The 21,599-nt window shown below is 43.5% G+C and overlaps 1 protein-coding gene and 1 long non-coding RNA gene across 3 annotated transcripts in view; both read left to right on the plus strand.

Annotated features, from left to right (window-relative positions):
- Positions 1–40: 40 nt before the first annotated feature.
- Positions 41–10,499, plus strand: LOC103161361. Of its 2 annotated transcripts, none has more exons than XR_004768336.1 (4): positions 41–513; positions 6,832–6,932; positions 9,811–9,936; positions 10,315–10,499. It is a non-coding gene; the product is annotated as an uncharacterized LOC103161361 (long non-coding RNA). The 2 variants fall into 2 exon arrangements; XR_004768335.1 differs by lacking the exon at positions 6,832–6,932 and having other exon boundaries at positions 61–292; positions 444–513.
- Positions 10,500–10,702: 203 nt separating this feature from the next.
- Positions 10,703–21,599, plus strand: part of Aldh7a1 (aldehyde dehydrogenase 7 family member A1) — a 34,148-nt gene continuing 23,251 nt past the window's right edge. The window contains exons 1-4 of the mRNA XM_027400927.1: positions 10,703–10,953; positions 11,905–11,958; positions 13,348–13,413; positions 21,302–21,382. Of these exons, the coding sequence (XP_027256728.1) occupies positions 10,762–10,953; positions 11,905–11,958; positions 13,348–13,413; positions 21,302–21,382 (393 nt within the window). The 5' untranslated portion in view covers positions 10,703–10,761. The remainder of the gene's footprint in view (positions 10,954–11,904; positions 11,959–13,347; positions 13,414–21,301; positions 21,383–21,599) is intronic.

The raw sequence follows: 21,599 nt of genomic DNA on the forward strand, positions 1-21,599 counted from the left end.
CGTGCGGGCGGCCCCCGAGAGCGTCACCATAGCGAAAGTCACCGCTGGGAGGCGAGGTCCGCGCTCCCCAGCGATTTCCCTGCGACGAGCTCAGGCGGCGCTCGGTGATTCCGCTCCGACCTCCGGCCTCTCACCCGGATGCTCCGGACAGGCCTTCCGGCTGCTCGCCTCCGCCTCAGCTCACCGCCTCACTCGGCTCGCCCTGCTCGCACGCGTGGCTGGCTGTGCGGGAGTCACTGCCCCACTTCTGTTCCTAGGCCGCCCTTGCTGCAGCTGCTTTTCCCAGTCACCCGTAGGCCATTCTCCCTGAGATGATAAAATGGCTCACCTCACCCCAGGGTGTTTGGCTAATCACGGCTAAATTATTTTTAAAGTGCTGTTAATGTTAATGATAGGCTTTAATAAGCACTCCTTTTAATGTTTATGTTTTTTTTTCCCTTTAGCCTAAGCTGGTGGAGGCCAGGGCTGTTTTGCAAGAAATAAATCGTGTTATATGCTGCCTTCTACATCATTGTGAGTTTTTTTTTTTTTTTTTTTTCGAGAACCATAAGACAAAGTAAGCTCTTCCTAACATTAAATGGCCCGGCGTTGGTGGTGCACGCCTTTAATCCCAGCATTAGGAGGCAGGAGGCAGAGACCTGTGGCTCTCTGTGAGTTCGAGGTCAGCCTGGTCTTCAGAGCGAGTTCCAGGACAGGCTCCAAAGCCACAGAGAAACTCTTTCTCGAACAACAACAACAAAAATGTAAATATTAAAGTCTTATTAAATATTAAAATAAACTATTATTAAATAATGGATAAATAAATTATGTTCGTGAGGTGGTTTAGCGTTCAATTACAGATAATCTGGAGGCGAAAGCCCACCCTTTACCACCACCGTCCCCAACCACACCCATCTCTTCCCTTAGTTGGTAACTGGTGCCTGCTTGTCTAGGCATTACAGTTTATCCTAGGGTTGAAAAGTTACAGGCACTCTGCCACGTGACTGAGCCAATGATGATCAGAAAAGGGTATCCAAGACCCATTATATATGGTGGATAAGGTTGTATATTCTGAGCCAATAGGATGGGGCGTTGAGGGTGCTTTGCTAGGCGAGAGCAAAGGTTGTATAGCTCTCTGGAGTACCAGCCTATGGGAAGAGGGTAGGATTTTTTTTTTTTTTCCAATTGGAAAAAACCACTGTTTCAGGCAGAGCCAGGCGGATCTCTGTGAGTTTAAAACCAGCCTGGTCTACAGAGCGAGTGCCAGGATAGTCTCCAAAGCTGCACAGAGAAACCCTGTCTCAAAAAACAAAGAAACTAAAACAAAACAAAACAAACAACAACCAAAAAACCACTGTTTCTCGAAAAGCCAAAACCAAAATAAATAAATAAATAAACAAATAAAAATCACTATTTCATGCCAACCTGGTACACCACTCCTTTTAGTAGGCCAGCATCCATGTCTACAGAATTGTAAAATAAAAACTTTAACTTTCCCTAGTCTCTTGAATTTGTTATTACAAAGTGAGGGTCTTGTTTCTCACATAACTGAGAGTTTTTAGTCCCTTCCTTGGTGACTTAAGCAAAGAACTGTAGGGGGCTGGAGAGATGGCTCAGAGGTTAAGAGCACTGACTGTTCTTTCAGAGGTCCTGAGTTCAATTCCCAGCAACCACATGGTGGCTCACAACCATCCATTATAAGATTTGGTGCCCTCTTCTGCTGTGCAGATATACATGGAAGCAGAATGTTGTATACATAATAAATAAATAATTAAAAAAAGCAAAGGACTGTCAGCCAAGCAACTGAACAGACTGCCCTCATGCCAGTCCAGTAATTTAAAACATTACATAGACATAATAGACACACAGCAGCATGGTGGGGGTGCTGTGTTTTGTTTTTGGACAATGCTAGATTCACAAATAGTAGGCAAGCGCTTTACAACTGAACTGTGCCCTCAGGGTCAAGCTTTGTGATCCTCATAACTACCTTCTTTAAGTCCCAGAACACTGTGCTCAGCCTCTTTGTTTTGTGTTACACACCTCACAGCCATGTAGCTGAGCATGTCTTTGAATTCCTGGTCCTCCCAAACACTGCGATTGTAGGCCTGTACCACCATACTTGGCACATTTTATCTTTTCTAGTATATTGCATACATGAGGTTATTTATGATGTATTATTTTATATCTGGCCTCTTATTACATGTAGTGCTTTTGGTATTTGTCTATGACTTTATGAGAATGGGGAGATTTTTTCCCCCCAAATGAATCTATCATTTTTACTTAACCACTAATTAATGAGCATTTTAGTTGAATCTAAGCCAGTCTTTGTGATTATAGTTAATATTGGTCTGAGTTCTACAGAGAAATGATAAACCACATTTACAGAGAGTTTTACAATATAGAATGAATTGGCTCATGTGACAATGGTGACAGAAAACTCACACAATCTTCCATCTGCAGACTGGAAACTGGGGAGGTTTATTGGTTTGAGTCTGGAGGCTTAAGGAAAAGGAAAACCTATGGTATAAATTCTAGTCCAAGTCTATTATAGTATGGATATTATCCTCCAAGGTGATTGTTTTGTTTTGTTTCGTTTTGTTTTTGAGAGGGTCTCACTGTGTAGCCTTGACTGACCTGGACCTCACTATGTAGAGCAGGCTACACTAGACTGAAACCCATAGGGATCCTCTGCCTCTGCCTCCCAGGTGCTGAGACTAAAGGCATGTGTCACCACACCAGGCAGGGTTCATGTTTTGAGGGGCTTGTTTCTGAGTATGTGAGGGATGCTGGGCTGGGGAGATGACGCATTAGGTAAAGTGCTTGCTATGCATATATGGGACCCGGGGTTCAGATCCTGAGCACTCACTTAGATGACAAGTGGGCATGGCAGCTCACATGCAATCCTAGCTCTTAGGAGGTGCAGGCAGGAGATTCCCAGAGGACATTGACTAACTCAACAAGCTGGATCAAGCTCTGGGTTCAAGTGAGAGATGCTTCAATATATAAGGGGGAAATGACAGAGGAGAATACCCGCTGCTCACATCTGTCTTACACGCATGCACGCACATGTGTGAACACATGAAATTTGGCCTGGCAGAAATGAGAATAAAGAGCTTTTTCTTTATCTAAATCTCTAAATCTATCAGATTGTTGAAGCAATAAACCCAAGAAACAAGAACTTCCCCAGGGATCTCATGCTTGAAAAAGGAAAAGGCACAAGGTGCGGAGGGACTGGGAAAAAAAATTTCCCACACTTCTAACTTGTCAGACTGTAGAATGAGAATGAAGCCCAGACAATGATGGGTAAATGAGCAGTGGGCAGGACCACACTTTGATCTGGACTCTTTAGAGTTCACATTCTTGGCCTTTATTTAAACTTTAATCTCATCTTGGGACCCAAAGATGGACTTTAGTGGGAGTCATGGATCTCTTTGTCCCTCTTCCCAATATGGCTGCATTGAATAAATTTCCTTTTTCTGATTTTTACTATTAATTTGACTATTTTAATTGACTTCTGGAGGAACTTGACTTCTTGGAGCATAGACTGTGACCTCCAAATTCGGTAAAAAAGAAAAGAAGAAATGCTATGGTTCCACAAGTCTGACTTTTAAAAAAAATAGTACCACATGCCTTTAATCCCAGCACTCTAAGGAGGCAGAGGCAGGCAGATCTCTATGAGTTCGAAGCCAGCCTGGTCTAGAAAGTGAGTTTCAGAACAGCCGGGGCTGGTACACAGAGAAACCCTGTCTTGAGAAACAAAAAACAAACAAACAAACAAATGTACCAATTTGACAGACTATTCTTGTAGGTGTTATTGTCTTTTGCCCCTATCCCATTTTCCCTCTTAGGACTATGGAACCAAGCATCAGCTGAAAAGAAAAAGGAGACTTATTTTTGGCTAAGAGCAAGAGAAATGGAAGATAAACTTTCAAGTCAGTTTAGCAATGCTTGGGCATTGAGAAATAACAGGTACAGAGTTAAGAAGTGAGGAAGAGGTAGGGGGGCTGGAGAGATGGCTCAGAGGTTAAGCGCACTGACTGCTCTTCCAGAGATCCTGAGTTCAATTCCCAGCAACCACATGGTGGCTCACAGCCATCCATTATGAGATCTGGTGCCCTCTTCTGGTGTGCAGATATACATGGAAGCAGAATATTGTATACATAATAAATAAATAAAATCTTTAAAAAAAAAAAGAAGTGAGGAAGAGGGGATAGGCTTTAAAAAGGGGGGATATTCAGATTTTTTTGTAGATTGGATAGTGAGCATTTTGGAATTCAGATGATACTTCTCCCTGCTCCCTTCCCCCTTTTTTTCCTTTTGATCACTGCCATGGTAATTGTTAAATGTCACCAGTCTGTAGTGGTGAGACATAGGCCAGCAGTGTTTCCCCTGTAGCCCGAGGAGTTCCTCACCTTGGGGTTATGGAATGGGGTAAAGTTAAACCTTTGACTACACAGCAGAAATAAATTCCAGAACCAGCCAGAGAGAAGCAAAGTTAGCAACCCTGCTAAGTAGAGATAAGGGATAGTGCATACTTCAGATTTAAGTGCTGGCTCTGAGAAAGGCGGGGAGAAGGCTATCCATACTCAAGATGGGTAAAGAGCTCAACAGAGAGTTGTGCTTAGTGGTTTCCATGGTAGATAAATGTGATTGCAACGTTCTGTTACATTGCTCCAAGAAAAGTAATCTACAGCAAGTTTTAAATATTCAACAAAGGTTAAGAATTAAGTAAAAACATATGGTCCAGTTTACTTTTTCTGTTTTTTTTTTTTTTCTGAGACAGAATTTTGCCACCATCACCAGCTCAGTTTTCTTCTCTTACACTCAAGAATTTCTTTTTACAAATAAAATTATAAAGTAATTTTTACAAAGTACATTATTTAAATTTAGATATTCGAGAAGCATCCTGACCCAGGAAAACCGAACACAAACATTCTGGCCCTGAGGTGTCTGTAGGAAAATCAGTATTATCACTGTAGGCCATCTTGTCTTGTTTGTTTTTTTTTCAATAATGTTGAAATTTTTTTTAGATTTTAGGGTGAGGGCCTAAATAACAAATGTTTAAAGTTATCTTTTGGGGAAAGTCTCAATTCTTTCACTAGATTTCTAACACTTTGCAACTAGTTTTCCTTTCTTCCCTTCCTCTTCTTTTTCTTTTTTCCCTTTGCTTGCCTGCTGAGTCATATTTCTAGCATTAAAGCTCCTTTCTTTGATTTTCATTATAACTTTCTTTTCTCCTCTCTCTCCCTCTCTCTCTCTCTCTCTCTCTCTCTCTCTTCCCCCCTCTCTCATTTGGCTTTTCAAGACAGGGTTTCTCTGTATAGCCCTGACCATCCTGGAACTCACACTGTGGACCAGGGCTGAACCAGAGATCCACTGCCTCTGCCTCCCAAATGCTGGAATTAAAGGCATGTGCCATCATCACCTGCCCTTTATTCTATCTCTTAATCTGTTTATCTCCTTGAACATGGGATGTAGCTCCATTCCACTCCCTGGTTCTCCTTTTAAAATTATGCATTTTCTATTTTTCCTTGCTCAGCTTGTGCCTTTTCAATATGTATCTTTCATTACACAACAGAGTCTATACTGGGCTGTTTTGAGATTTCCTCTACCAACAGAATTAATACAAATATCTTCTCTTTAGTCTCAGGCAGACTCTTTGGACAAGGCCAAATGCAGCCACATTCTTCACCAAAAATCACAAGAATGATATCTGGGCAACACACTAAAATTCTTCTCCTCTGAAACCTCTTGAGCCAGGTCCCCATAGTTCAAATCTTCTACGCTCCTAGTATGATCCATTAAAGCATTCCATTGTAAACCAAAATCCAAATTCTTACAAACAAAACAAGGTCCAACCTATCCACAGCAATACCCCACTCCTGGTACGAACTTTGTCTTAGTTAGGGTTTCTATTGCTGTGAAGAGACCCCCATAAGCATGAAACTCTTATAAAGGAAAACATTTAATGGGGCTGGTTTGCAGATTTAGAGGCTTAGTTTATTATCAGTATGGTGGGACATGGCGGCATGCAGGCAGACATGGTGCTGGAGAAGGAGCTGAGAGTTCTACATCTTGATTCACAGGCAACAGGAAGTAAACTGTGAGCCTGGGCATAGTTTGAGCATAGGAGACCTCAAAGCCCACTCCCACAGAGATACACTTCCTCCAACAAGACCACACCTATTCAAACCAGGCCACATCTAATAGTGCTAGTTCCTTTGGAGTGATTTTATGTCAAACCACAACACTAATAAACAGTGTTTACTTTTTAAAACCCAAACCAAAAAACAAAAACAAAAACAGAAACAGAAAAAAACCTATGCTGTAAGAATTTTTCTGAAAATTATATTATTTGGTTTTTCTATTTGTCTGAACTAAAGTCCATCACACACACACACACACACACACACACACACACACACACACACACACACCACACCACACCTTCATCTATTTGTTAGTGGATACTTAGGTTCTATAGTGATTCTATAGCTCAGATATTGTGAATAGTGCCATATTAAAAATGGATGGTAAGCCAGGAGGTGGTGGTGTATGTCTTTAATCCCAGCACTCAGGAGCAAAGGCAGGTGAGTCTCTGAGTTCGAGACCAGCCTGGTCCACACAGAGAGTTCCAGGACAGCCAGACTGTTACACAGAGAAGCCCTATCTCAAAAACAACAACAACAACAACAACAACAACAACAAACAAACAAACAAGGGTGTCATATGTCCCTGTTGCATGATGATATTCTTTGGGTATATAGTATATACCAAGGAGTAATCCACCTGGATGATGTGATGGTTATATTTTTAGATTTTTTTAACCCTCTATTCTAATTTCCCCAACAGCTGCACTAATTTACACTTCCGCCAACAGTGCACAAGTGTTCCCTGTCCTCCATCTTCTCCAGTGCTTCCTTGATTTCTTCCTTTAGGCCATTTTCACTAAGGTGAGATAGACTGTGCATTTGTGGTTTGCATTTCTTTAATGGCAAACAACATTTAACATTTTAAAACAAGTCATTAGCCATTTGTACTTCTTTTTGAGAACCATCTTTTTGATTCATTTGCTCATTTACTAATTGGATTATTATTTTTAATATTGTTTTTTTAATTATTTATTTTTATTTTATGTGCGTTGGTTTTTTTTTTTCAGACTTACTATGTATAGTGTTCTGACTGCATGTACACCTGCAGGCCAGAAGAGGGCATCAGACCTCATTACAGATGGTTGTGAGCCACCGTGTGGTTGCTGGAAATTGAACTCAGGACCTCTGGAATAGCAGCCAGTGCTCTTAACCTCTGAGCCATTTCTCCAGCCCTATTTTTAATATTGTGTAACTTTTAAAAATTCTTTATAGATTCTGGATATTAACACACTGTCAGATGAAGAGCTGGCAAAGATTTTTTTCTGTCCATGTTCTCCTTAACTCTGCAATAATCTCTTTATGTTCATTTATCATTTTAAAGTTATTTTACTTTTTTCTTTTCTTTTTCCTTTCCTTTTCTTTTTTATTTTTTTGAGTCAGGATCTTTCTATGCAGTTCTGGTTATGTTGGATATCATAATATAGATCAGGCTGGACTCAAATTCACAGAGATCCACCTGCCTCTGCACCTGGGATGAAAGGCATGCACCACCACCTGGCTTTGTTTTTCATTTATGAGTCTTTGCCTACATGTATGCCTGTGTATGCCTGGTTCCTGAGAAGGGCATCAGATTCCCTGGAACTAGAATTAGAGATAGTCATGAGGCACATGTTAGGAATGTCAGGAATAGAACCTGTGTCCTCTGTAAGAGTAACCAGTGTCTTAACCTCCAGCCCAGTCTCTTAATTTCATGGAATCCTACTTTTATTTTTTTCTCGAAGAAACAGGGTCTCATGTAGCCTGGGCTGGGACATATTGGGTTTTTTGGTTTATTTTTATTTATTTTTTGGGGGGATATTTTGTTTATGATTTAATAAAGCTTGCCTGGGAATCAGAATGCAAAGCCAGCTACACTAGTTAGCTATAGAAGCTGGGCAGTGGTGGCACACAACTTTAATCCCAGGACTCAGGAGACAGAGGCAGGTGGATCTCTGTGAGTTTAAGGCCAACCAGGGCTACACTAGAGTGAATTAGTCTAAAAGAGTAACAGAGCTCACAACTTTAATCCCAGCACTAGAGAGGTATATAAGAAGCAAAGGGTCTCAATAGAGATTTAGTTTCCAGTCACAGGGAAAACAGGATCTCCACTTCAGCCTTGGTAGAGGTAAGACCTACTGGCTGGTTGTTTTGCTTTTCTGATCTTCAGGCAAGCTTCATATCACCACAGAGGATGACTTTGAATGTCTGATCTTCCTGTCTCCCCCTGCCAAGTGCTTAGATTATTTACTCATGCTATCACCCTGGATGTACAGTAGTGGGTTAGACTCAAGGCCTCTGTCTGCTAGACAGTCACTCTATCTACTGATTTATACCCTCAAGTCACATTTGCAAACTCTTTTCTTTTTAAAGATTTATTATACTTTTAAAAATATGTACGTGTGTGTGTGTGTGTGTGTGTGTGTGTGTGTGTGTGTGTGTGTGTGTGTTGGTGCCTGCAGAGGTCAGAGGCATCAGAGTCCCTTGGAGCTCGAGTTACAGGTGGCTGTAAACCACCTGCCATGGGTGCTGGGAACTGGACTTCGGTCCTTTGGAGAGCAGTTATGTGCTCTTAACAGCTGAGTCATCTTTCTAGGCCCCATTGACAATTCTTGCTCTTAGCTCCTGGACTTCAGGAATACTGTTTAAAAAGCCTTTGTCTATATCTACATCTTGAAACTTGAGAAGTTTCAAAATTTTGGAGCAGACTCTTAGGCAGTCTGGGCTGGCCTTGAACTTTCTATGTAGCACCTTTTGCCTCCATTTCCCCTGTTCTTCATTACAGATGTGCACTACCATACCCAGCCTTGTTATGCCATGCTGGAGATGGAACCCAAGACTCCATGCATGCTAGGTTTATCAATGAGCTATACCCCCAGACCCCTCATCCCCTTTGTGAGACAGAGTTTCTCTGCATAGCCTGTTGTGGAGCTCAACCTATAGACCAGGCTGGCCTTGAACTCACAGAGATCCACCTGCCTCTGTCTTCTGAGTGCTGGGATTAATAGGCGATCGAGCACCACTACCATCTGGCCCCAGTTTCACAATAAAAATTGAGTTACTCTATGAGCATGGGAGGTCTTTTCATTTTCTAATGTCATTTTTCAATTCTTTATTCAGTAGGTCTGAAGTGTTTCAGAGTTTTTTATTGTAGGTCTTTTGCTACATTGGTAGACTGCCCATCATACATGACACCCTGGGTTTAGTTACTAGCACAGGTGTGCTTGCACATGCCTATAATCTCAGCACTCAGGTGGGTGATGCAGGCATTAAGGTCATCCTTAGTTGCATAGTGAGTAGGAGGCTAGTCTGGGCTACCTAAAACTTTGCCTAAAAATGGTCCATTAATTTTTGTATATTGATTTTTGTATCTAACTACTTTGTTGCCAAGTGTTACCAGATATTGAAATATCTGGTAATCATGGAGGTTTTTGTTTGTTTGTTTGTTTTTTGTTTTTTGTTTTTTTTTTTTGAGACAGGGTTTCTCTCTGGCTGCCCTGGAACTCACTTTGTAACTCTGTAGATCAGCTGGCCTCTAATTAACAGAGATTTGTCTATTTGTCTGCCTCTGCCTCCTGAGTGCTGGGATTAAAGGCTTGCACCACTACCAGATTTTTAAGTAAAGTGTCATATCATATGCAAATAAGAAGTTTGATTTTGATTCTTCCTTTCCTGTTTGTATTCTTTTTGACTTTACCTGCAGGGTAGAAAGCAATGGAAGAATACTGAAGATACAGGTGGGGGGATTCATTGAAAAACCCAACTTGACCTGGGAATCACAAAGGCAAGAAACAGGCTGGAATGACCGAGGCGCCTATTTAATTTGAATGTATGTGTCTAGAGCTGATGAGATGTTAGGATCTCCCTCATACAGAGAGGTCTGGTTATTGGGGAAAGACACAGGGTTATCTTAAGAGGATGAGGGGCAAGGACATTTCAGGAATACAGAAGAAATGGAGAGTGAAGGACATTGATCAAAATGGTTTTTTCTTCAAAAGTAAGAATATACTCACTCAGGCAGCGTATTTAGAAGATGATGCATTCATGCAATACTTCCCATTTATTAAGAAACGTTTGTAATTTACCAAAGCAGTGAAAATAACCCTGAAAAGGTCTCAACCCACTGAAAAAACACCCAGAGCTACAACAGAGACCAGTAACATTAAGGCTTCTTTGAGAGCCGATTAGAAATGCTGTGATTTTTCAGGTCCCAGCCCGGACCCACGGAATGAGCATGCCCAGAATACCCTGAACACTAGGGCCGAGGAGCATATTGTTTGAAAGCTTTGCTGTAACCCACCGGACTTCAGAACCAAAGGGTGGCGCGTTTCCCCGCCCCCTCCGCCCCGCCCGCGCCGTCTCCGCCCCCAGACCCTGAGGCAACCTTATTGTCCAGCGTGTAAGGTCAGGAAGACCCCCGGAGTGAATGGGGGACGGGCAGGGGGGCGTGTCGGCGGGGGGGTGGAGCGAGACTGTCCAATGGGTTCCCGGGGAGGGGTCTGCCCAATGAGCAGTCGCGGAAGTGGGTTGGGGGACGTTCTTCAATGGATTGGGCAGGGGGCGGGGCCTGCCCTGCGGACTCTCCAGGGCTGGGGGCGGGGCTGCATTTCCCGGACTCCCCTGCGGCAGGGGCTTCTGGCGTACTAAGCTCGGTATGTGGCGTGTGGCTCGCACTGTGTGCGAGCATACTGTGAAGAGCATCAGGCATTCCCGTTCTCCGTGCAGGCCTACCGCCCACATGTCCACTCTGCTGATCCATCATCCCGACTATGCTTGGCTGCAAGAGCTGGGGCTCCGCGAGGACAACGCGGGCGTGTATAATGGAAACTGGCGCGGCGGGGGACAGGTATGCGAGCACCCCAAAAGTTGCAGCCAGGGTTTGCCTGGGAGGCCGCGAAGCGGGCGCCCTCATTCCCACCTCCGGACTGCAACTGTGGGAGGACAGACCGGCTGGGAAGTTTTAAATTTGTACAGCAGAAGTTTTCTCACTAAGAAAGGCAAAAACAAGCGAACTTTAGAGTTTAGCGCTGTGAGGAATCGATCGGAGGTTTGGAGCCGCCAGGAAGGCTAAACCCCAGGATTTAAAACCGTATGGTAATTTTGCTTGGGTTCTGTCACAAGCTCGCCCTGGCTAAAATCTTGTGAACTTTTTCCCCTTGAAGACTTGATTTTCAGTATTTATTGCCCAAACTTGTCACCGTAATATAGTTTTCTAGAATGCAGTGGGCAGGTAAAGTTATAGTTGCCCAAAACTTGGGAGAGTGACGCATATTTTCAAGGGAAAGAAAGGAAGTTTTTTCAGAAACCTGACATTTAGCTGTACCAGAACCTGCTTTGGTACAGAAAACGCAACTTCTTTTAAAGGCTACTCTTAACCGTAGGAGAGCAGGTAATTTTAATTGTTATGAAATTGGGAGTTTCGCCCTGTTGTCTCTTAAAAAAAAAAAAATTGCCCTCATCCTGCTTTTTTTTTTTTTTGTGGCATTAGTCATTAATGTCTGATAAAATCTAGCCTTTTAGCTACGCTTTAGTTTTGTCTTTATTTGGAGACCCGATCAGTTTCATCAACAACAGGCTTTTTTGTAGTTTGTCTGGACTTAGGCATTCTGTTTCCAGACCAGAGGGTGCGAATGGATCTTACAGAAAGTTCCTAATGCATTGGTGAGAAAAACTGCTCTGAAGAGTGGGTTTGCCATAACAGAAGTTAGCTTGGAGGCTCCTATTTTGCTTTTATTTTTCTATTTGGCATCTCCTCAGTTTGGCAATAATTTTAATTTCTGTGTTTGTTTGTTTCAAGGTAATTACGTCCTATTGTCCTGCTAACAATGAGCCAATAGCAAGGATCCGACAGGTAAGTTGCTAAAACTCAAGCTGTTACAGGGAACTGTGTTAGCATTCTTTAGAGGCAAAGGTTAAGAGCCGAACAAGTGTACAGATGTAAAGAATCATGTACTTCCTCATCATTGTGAGACTGGGGATCAGCTAGAAAAGTTGAGTAAGAGAGAGAATTAGGCAGAGGGTCTTGTATAGTTTGGATACAAGATATGTAGCCTAGGCTAGCCCAGAGCAGACTTTGGACTTACCTATAGGCATGCAGCACTGTGCTAGGTTTTTGCTAGGACTTGAACCCAGAGCTTTGTGCATGCTAGGCAAGTTGAACTACATTCCTAGTTTCCCTCTGGGGTATTGCTTCTGAGTCATTCCAGAGTTGTCGTTGTTGTTAGACTGAAGGTTCTGATTCTTGAAATCTAGGTTGGAGCCCAAGATTGAACTTTCTAATATGGATCATGTGTGTCGTATCCAGATGAGGCTAGACCTTGATTTGAAAAATTTGAAAGTAAGGCTTTAAAGCACAGCTGGGTTATCTTTTCTTTTGTTAGATTCTAGCTGTTTTTTTCTATTGGTGCTCTAATAACTATCCCCACCATGCTGGGAATTGAACTCAGGGCTTCAACCATGCCAGTCAAGAGCTTTGCCCCCGAGCTATAACTCTAGTGTCATAAAGTCTTTTATAGGATTGTAGACTGTGAAGCCGTTATCATCTGTGAGTCGTAGGGGCACAGCCATTTCCCACTTCTTTTGCAGAGATGTGTATATATTTCAGAAGGGGAGTATCCTGTGGTCAATGGAAAAACTACGGCTCTCGCCTCAGATGGAATAGAAGATAGATTTTCCTGGAGCCAAATTTGAGTGACCACCATGCCCTGGGAAGCACAGCTAGGTTACCCCAGGTTGTTCCCTTGGGGAAGCTGTTCTTAGAGTTTTATATGTAGTTGCAGGAAAATGAAAGCCATAAACATTGGTGGTACCTCAGATCAGTGTTATCTGATGGCATTCTTTAGCTTTTGGAACTAATGGTCTGATAAATTGATAGATTGCAAACTATTTTTATTGGTTAGCCGAAGGATGTTCTGAGACACTGAGGTGGGCAATGAATTCAGGGGAGCTGAAACTAGCTCAGGGTAGGGTAATTAGGCTCTGGGTTTGCAGCTTTCCAGCCTCTCTGCCAGTTTGCTGTTTAGTTTTTGAGACAGGGTTTCTCTGTGTAGTCCTGGCTGTCCTGGAACTCACTCTGTAGACCAGGCTAACCTTGAACTCAGATCCACCTGCCCTGCCTTCCAAGTGCTGGGATTAAAAAGGCCTTTCACAGTTTTAATCAGTATCTGCAGACACAGCCTCTTCCTGGGAATTCTCACTACACTTTTTCATTCCTTTTCTCTCACCCCAATTCTTAACTTAGGCCAGTATGGAAGACTATGAAGAAACTATAAAGGAAGCCAAGGAAGCTTGGAAAATGTGGGCAGAGGTAAGTATGGTCCCCACTGCAGAACAGGTCACCTGCTGTAATTATGAAGATAGATAATCACGTGACAGTGTGATCTTGGGGACTGTGTTAATTTCTTCCCAGATATTCCTAAAGTAGTGTCCTTCCCACTTGGGATGGCAAGAATGGGTAACTTCAAAATAGATGAAAACTATTTCGATAACCGTGTAAACTAGAGCCATGAATACTCTCCCCCCAAACCTGTAATTGAACAAAAGCAGGGGAGCTCTTTGTTCTCTGTTCCTCCTGCCTCTCCTCCCAGATTGACCAGGGACAAGATGTCTTCACAGCAGGACTGGCTCCGGAGCAGCTACACCATTTTCTCAGGGCTAAGGAGTTCCTGTTGGCCATGAGGCAGAATCTGCCTCCTCCATCTCTAAACACCATCCATTATCAGTTGAAAGAGCCAAAGTACAGCTGGTCTGTGGTGGCTCACATAGTACTTGGGAGGCAGAGGCAAGTGGATCTCTGTGAGTTTGAGGCCAGCCTGGTGTACAAAACAAGTTCCAGGATGGCCAGGACTTTTACACAGAGAAACCCTGTCTGGAAAAACAAAAGAAACCAACCAAACAAACAAAGCCAAAATAAGAATTCCGAGGGCTGCTGGGCTGGGCCTCACTTATCTGCCGTTGTAGATGGAGAATCAAGGAGAGAAGAAGTCATTTGGATTTTTTCCAGCATCCCTCTGCCTCCATTAGAGTGTTTTCATAAAGAGGGGAGACCTAGCCGGGCATTGGTGGTGCACACCTTTAATCCCAGCACTCTGGAGGCAGAGGCAAGTGGATCTCTGTGAATTCGAGACCAGACAGGTCTACAAAAGCTAGTTCCAGGTCAGCCTCCAAAGCCACAGAGAAACCCTGTCTCAAAAAACAAACAAACAAAACAAAACAAAACAAAACAAAAAAAAAAAAAAAGAGGGGAGACCTGGGTGCTTGTCTTCTGGAGTTGTCATGAGGATCAAATCACTTAATCATGCGTTGTTTGTGGCAGAGCTGGCCCATGGCAAGCATCAGTACACCATAATGCCATGTGCTGGAGTCTGAACTTAGGTTATCAGGCTTGGTGGCAAGTGGCCTTACCCACTTAGCCATCTCAACACCTCCCTGGCTTTTTGGTTTTTCTTTTTGTTTGAAGGATGATGCAGTACGGAAATTAGATGTAGTCTTCTTAACCCCAACCTCTTCGGTACAGATGGTTGTCAGAGCTGCCTTTGGGTGTTTCTCTCCCAGTTCTCAGGTGTTTACTCCATAGCTGTGATTTTTCTGTGCATGTTACAGGATGTGTGCACAATTTTAGGATCACATTGTATGCAAACAAAGTTAATGCATACTTGAAGGAAATTGGTGTTTATTATTGTGTGTCTATGTGCACATGATGCATGTGTGATGACACATGTGTCACGGAGTGTGTGTGATGGTCAGAGGACAGCTTTGTGGAGTCCCTTCTCTTTGACTTCACATGGGAAATCAAACTCACATTGCCAGGGGCATCCTTCACTCACTGAGCCATTTCAGCGATTCAGTTGTTTTTTAAAAGGTGTTTGTTTAGTCATGTATGTGATGCACTTATGTGCCTGTGCATGCATGTAGAGAGGCCAGGAGAAGGCATTGGTATCCTCTTCCACCACTCTCTGTTCCTCCCTCTGAACCAGGGTTTTCACTAGGTTGGAAGCCGGCAAGAAAATCCCAGTAATCCTCCTGTCTCTGCCCCCTTCAGTGCCTTGAGGTTACTGGGATTTGCCCAGATTCCTGGCATGTTATGTGCATGCTGGGATTAGAACTCTGTTCCTTAAGATTCTGGAGCAAGTGCTCTTAACCACTGAGCGTCTCTCCAGCCACTTTAACTTGGTTTTTTGAGACAGGGTCTCTATTTGTCCTGGCTGCTTTAGAGCTTGTTATGTAGACCGGCCTCAAACTCACATAGATTCTCCTGCCTCTGTCTCCCGAATGCTGGGAATAGAGGCCAAACATTTAAAAAAGAGATTTATTTTATCCATGTGGGGGTTTTGCTTGAATGTATGTCTGTATATCACGTGCATGTCTTTAGAGGTCAGAAGACGGCACTGAATCCCCCAGAGCTGGAGTTACAGATGGCTGTAAGCTGTCACATAGGTACTGAGAACTGAATCTAGATCCTCCGCAAGAGCAACAAGTGCTCTTAATTGCTGAGCCATCCAACCCTGACCTACTTTTTTCCCCTTTTTTTTTTTGAGACACATTATATGTAGCTCAAGAAATACCTTCTTGCCTCAGTCTCTAAAATGCTGGAATCATTCACATGTCTTTTGTGCACATGTGTGTTTGTCTAGAATAAATACAAACATGTTTGAGAACAGTTTGGTTCCAGGGGATGTTTCCCTAAACTTGTGGTGGTGGTGATGTATATATATGCCATAAGGTGCATATGGAAATTAGTGGTCAACTTTGTGGAGTTGGTTCCCTCCTTCCCACTTATGTGGGTTCTGGGCATCGAACTTAGGTCACCAGGCTTGAGCTGCAAGCACCTTTACCTGCTGAGCCATCTCATCTCATCTCCTGTTAAGTCTGTCTCCCTTGCTGGGGTTGTTGCTGTCATGATAATCTTTCTGGAATGTTGTTCTATATTTTTTTGTTGCTATTTTCGAATTTAGGATCTCATTTGTTACTTCAGTGTCTTGTCCCTCATGGACAGATTGCATTCAGCATTCCTTCAGCAGCTTGTGCATTTTTGAGTTGAGAGGGAGTTGCTAGATAAGTTAGGCAAGCCACTCTTGGATGGGAGTAAACTGAACCAGTGGGGGATCTGTTTGTTGGAATCTGAGTTAAGCAACTGAGTTCAAAGTTCAGTGTAGAGACAAGCTTTTTCCAACAGTCCTCTTGGGCTCTGGTCAGTGTGGCAGTGACTTAGAAATGGCTGGGTCTCAGACAAAAACATCAGAGCAGGCTATCCTAGTCTGCAGCCTCCCTCCAGGATCCTTGGTGTGGAGCTGTCAGCTTTGCTTACATCCCAACAGAACATTGTTTTGTTTCATTCCAGTTAGGCTTTGAAGTTTCAAAGGGAACATTTTTCCTTAAGGGAAGTAAAAACAAAGCACAAATACAAAGGAAAAGTAATTTATAAAAGCTGCTTCATCCATCTATCTATTTAGTTGAGAGAGAGGGTTTAATGTAGTTTAGGGAGCCAAGGCTGGCCTTGACCTCCTGATGCCTCTGCCTTCCCCAGTTCTGGCTGGTGTTATAGGAGTACACCTTCATGCCTTCATTGAAAACAGGTTTCTTTCTTTCATTCGTTCTCTCTCTCTCCCTTTCTCCCTCTCTCTCTCTTTTATTTTTTTGAGACAGGGTTTCTCCGTGTAGCTTTGGAGCCAGTCCTGGAACTCACTCTGTAGACCAGGCTGGCTTTGAACTCACAGAGATCCACCTGCCTCTACCTCCTGAGTGCTGGGATTAAAGGCATGCACCACCACTGCCCACAGGTTTCTTAATTACAGTTACTACAGAGAACCTGGCTCTAGGACTGAGACTCATTGCTTCTCCTCAATGAATGAGCTTTACCGAGGGCTCTCCTTGTCTTGTTCCTCTGAGTCCCTTGTGTGTTCTCAGTTTTTCCTCTGTGGCTGGTGGGAAAGAGCCAGAGACTCTTCTGTCCCTTGAGGACAGAAATGGGTCATTTCTCCTAACTACAAAGAGAAGTAAATACCAGGTATCTGGTAGCTATGAGTGGGCCCACATGAGGTATCAGTGTTCCCATTTGGTTGTTTCTATATGAATGGGTCTCACCATGTTGTACAGGCTGGACTTGAAATCCTGGGCTCAAGGGATTCTCCTGTCTGAGCCTCCCAATGGCTGGAACTAAAGATGTGCACCACTGTGCCCTCAGCCTGTGTAGTTCCTTCCATGCACTGTCTTATGTATAGGTCACACTAATGGGTGGAGTTTACATCGGTGGGGACTTCTGATGTAAACCATAGGACAGGGCCCTGGAGGTTTTTCTTTTCCCAATTAAAAAAAGATTTATTTATTTATTTCATTTTCTATGTGTGTACTGTGTGCATGCCTGGTGCTCTTGGAAGAGTGACAGTTTCCAGGTGCCATGTGAATGGTAGGATAGAACCAGAATCCTTTCTCTGCAAGAGGATCACTTAACTATTGAGCCATTAGCGTCTGTCCTGGAGATACACTGCCAACCACGTCACTCTGTGCTATGTTATATATAGTATTGTAGTACATCTTTGTACTAGCTCTTGTCTGGTCCCATGCTCTTCCTGAGTTCTGTCTCTCCAGTCACTTTCTACAGTTGGAGCTAGAGCAATATTCTAAAGCGTACTTTGATCTTTTCCCTCCCTGTTTAAAACCTCTTTGTGATCCTTGCTACTTGCAGGATCTTCAGCCCTTGGCCATGTGACCCCTTCTTTTCTTGTCTTACTTGAGCTATTTTGCTTTTCAAAATGATTGTGTTCTCTCTGCCTTTTGGCCTTTGCATATGCCTTGCTCTTCGCTCTGATTTCTCTGCCTCTTTACCCTACTGATGACAGCAGTGCTTTTACCCTACTGATGACAGCTGTGCTTTAAGTCTTTGCTCTACACTTTCAAAGTCTTCCTCCCCTTTCCCTTAGCAACACTAGCACTGACCTGTCCTAGCTGCTTCAGCTGTTCAGCCTTGCCTCTCTTCAGTAGTCATCTACTTCTGATCTCTGTTACTTGGCTGGGTTTTCCTCTCTACTGGGCAAGAATTATAGCTACCTTCTTTACAGTGATATTCCCAGGAAGTTTTACAGTAACCAAAAGACTGATTGGAGTAAATTTAATGTGTGCCATATGGGACTGGAGAAATGATTCAGTGGTTAAGAGCACCTAACTGCTCTTGCAGAAGAGCTAGGTTCGGTTCCCAGCACCCACATGGCGGCTCTCAACTGTTTCCAGGAGATCAGATGACCTGTGCTGACCTCTGTGGGCTCCTGCACACATAGAGGCCATATATACTTTGTTCTCAGCTGATGTTCATCAACTTGGCTTCACTTGTAACCGTGTCAGCTAAATTTAGGAGAAACATCTGTGCCACAAGCTAGGCAATGCCAAGTATGGGATCTGTGCTAACTCAGTTAACATCACAAGGAGGGCATGTATCATAAAGATGACAAACTTGGCCTGGCAAAATGACCCAGGGGGTAAAGGCAAGATCTAGCCCCAAGACTCACATGGTGGGAGGAGAGAACTTATTACTACTGCAAGTTTGCAAGTTGTCCTCTGCACCCGTCTCCCATCTAAATAAATAAATATTTTAGAGACTAGAGAGATGGCTCAGCAGTTGGGTACTTGCTGCTCTGTCAGCAGACTAGATTTTGGTTCACAGCACCTATGTCAGGCAGCTCACAAGGCCTATAACTCTAGCTACAAGGGATCTGATGTCATCTTCTGGCTTCCACAGATACCCACATGTTTGAGTGCGCACAGACATACACATAAAAATAAAATTAAAAAAATTTTCAGAAAGGTAAACTTTGCAGTTGTATAAAATGTGGTGAACAAGGGTGGAGGGATGGCTCAGTGCTTAAGAGTAGTGGCTCTTCTACACAGTGGCTCATAACTGTCTATAAAGATCAGACACCCTCTTCTGGGTTCTGAGTGCACCAGGCACACTTGTGGTACACAGATGTACATGCAGTCTAAACACCCATACATGTAAAATAAATTCTAAAAGGTGTGAGTGAGCATCAGCAGTAATTCTAAGAGCTTGCCACTGTAGACATCTTGGTGTCATCTTGAAGCAAAGCATGCTTGCCATAGGCATACTGTCTTGTACTTTTCTGGTATACTACTAAAGCTCTTCTCTGCCTTTGTATGTGTGTGTGTGTGTGTGTGTGTGTGTGTGTGTGTGTGTGTGTCCATTCATTTTAGAGACTGTTCCTTTTATAGCTGTTGCATAATTAACACATTACATTCTGATGGATGTCTCTGTGCAGAAAAGTGTACGATGACTGTTGTTTTAACTGTTTGTTTCAACACACACATAAGTTCAGTGGCTAGATGTGGAACTGCCTACTTCAAGAATAAGAGTGTTTCCAGCATGATGCATTGCCATGCTGCCCTCCACATAAGCCATTGTAAGATGTGAGGATGCCCTGGGGAAGAAGACAGCAAAGTGGAGCCTTCCCCTTGCAGCTCAGTGTGGGGCTCTGAAAGATGGAGTGTGAGGCATGTTATGAGGAGGGGTGGGAAGTGGGGCTCCAGCCTACGATCTGTAGGTCTGTAGGAGGTGCTCCCTCTCTTTTATTTTTTTCTTTTGAGACAGATCTCTTGTAGCAGCCCAGGTTAACCTAGGGCTTAATATGGAACTAACTCCATAGCAGAGGGTGGCCTTGAATTCCTGATCCCCCTGCCTCTAGTTACTGAATACTGAGATTACAGGCATGTGAAGATCTTTTTAGCTGCCTTTGAAAGGGATATAGAGGAATAGCTAAAGGGGGTTTGTGGCCACTAATGGGGAAGTTGTGTCACTATTTTTGAGTCACAGATCAATCATTGCTCAAACCCTGCCCTTTTTACTCAGTTGTCTATGTACTTAGCTTTTCTAAAATATATATGTTAGTAACATATATACTTTTTGCTTTTTTAAAACAGGGCTTCACTGTGTAGCCCTGGCTATCCTGGAACTCACTCTGTAGACAAGGTTGACTTGAACTCACAGAGGTCCACCTGCCTTTGCTTCTCGAGTGCTGGGATTAAAGGTGTTCACCACCTTGGGAGGCAGAGGCATGCGGATCTCTGTGAGTTTGAGACCAGCCTGGTCTACAAGAGCTAGTTCCAGGACAGTCTTCAAAGCCACAGAGAAACCCTGTCTCGAAAAAAAAAAAAAAAAAAAAAAAAGTGTTTACTACCACTGTCTGGCCTGTTTTGTTTTGTTTTTTTTTAAAGGCAGTGTCTCATGTAGCCCTTACTGGCCTAGAATTGACTATGTAGCGAAGGGTTACCTTTAACTTCTGATCTTCCTGCTTCTGTTTCCCAAGTTCTGGGGTGACAGTTGTATGTCATCATGCCCACCTTTTGTAGTTCTGAGGGTGGAGCCAAGGGCTTGCAAATACTAGGCAACCACCCCACTCTGAACTGTTTTTCCAGGCTTCTCTGTTTTCAGCTGATATCCCTGGATCTACTCTTCTCCCTTCAGTTTATTTTCTATCCTGCAAAGAGTGGTGTTTAAAGACACAACAAAGCACTTTATCCTGAGCCTTAAGAGCATAGATGATTTCACATTGCCCTAGGATGAGATTTCTTCCCTCCCTCCCTCTCCCCCTCTCTCTCTGCCTGGGAGTGGGGCATCAGGGGCACAGAGTCTCAGTTACCTTGGCAGGCCTGGAACTGGCTCTGTACACCAGGTTGGCCTTGAACTCATAGGGATCAGTCCCCGATGCCCCACCTCCAAAGAGATTTGGGGGAAGGGAGCCCTGTTTGCTGCATAGAGAATAATACTGCCTCTGGAGTATTGGGATCAAAGACTTTCACTCCCATGCCCAGTTGAGATTCCTTCTCTTTAATGCCTCTAGCCTTCCCAACCCGCCCTTTATTCCCCATGATTCTTTCTGTATTTCAGGGCCAACTCTTTCCATCCTTCAGGATTCAGCACAGGTCTGAGCTTAGATTTCCCCGTGTCTCATCTCGCTGTTTGCTCTCTTTCAGTATTTGTCTTTAGACCATCAGCAATTGGTAATAGTTTGTTGCCTTTTCACTTGTGCCTCCCAGAAGAGATTAGCTCAAGGATGTTTAGCCCTATCGCAGTACCGCTGTCACCCAAAAGGCCTCTTTCGATGTTGCAGTTTGTTCTTCTGTGATGCACATCTGACAGTGTGCTAGACGTGGACATATACTTTGACACCAAAATTCCACTCTTTTCTTAGATTCCTGCCCCAAAGCGAGGAGAAATAGTAAGAAAGATTGGCCTGGCCTTGCGGGAGAAGATCCGAGTACTGGGAAAACTGGTAAAGTATTTTTGAAGTCTGTTTGTGGTCTCTTGAGTAGAGAGTAGGCTGTCATGAGTTTTCATATGTATGTTGTGTTTTGTTTGAAACTGAGGTTTTTGCTGTGCCCTCTGCTTTGGACTTTCAACTGCTGGAGTCTGTGTGTTTCTTTTTCCCTCCAGGTCGAATCAGATTTAAAAGGATCGGCCTAGTATATGTATCTTAAGATTGTGATTTT

This window comes from Cricetulus griseus, chromosome 2 (genome assembly GCF_003668045.3).
Source record: "Cricetulus griseus strain 17A/GY chromosome 2, alternate assembly CriGri-PICRH-1.0, whole genome shotgun sequence".
NCBI lineage: Eukaryota > Metazoa > Chordata > Mammalia > Rodentia > Cricetidae > Cricetulus > Cricetulus griseus.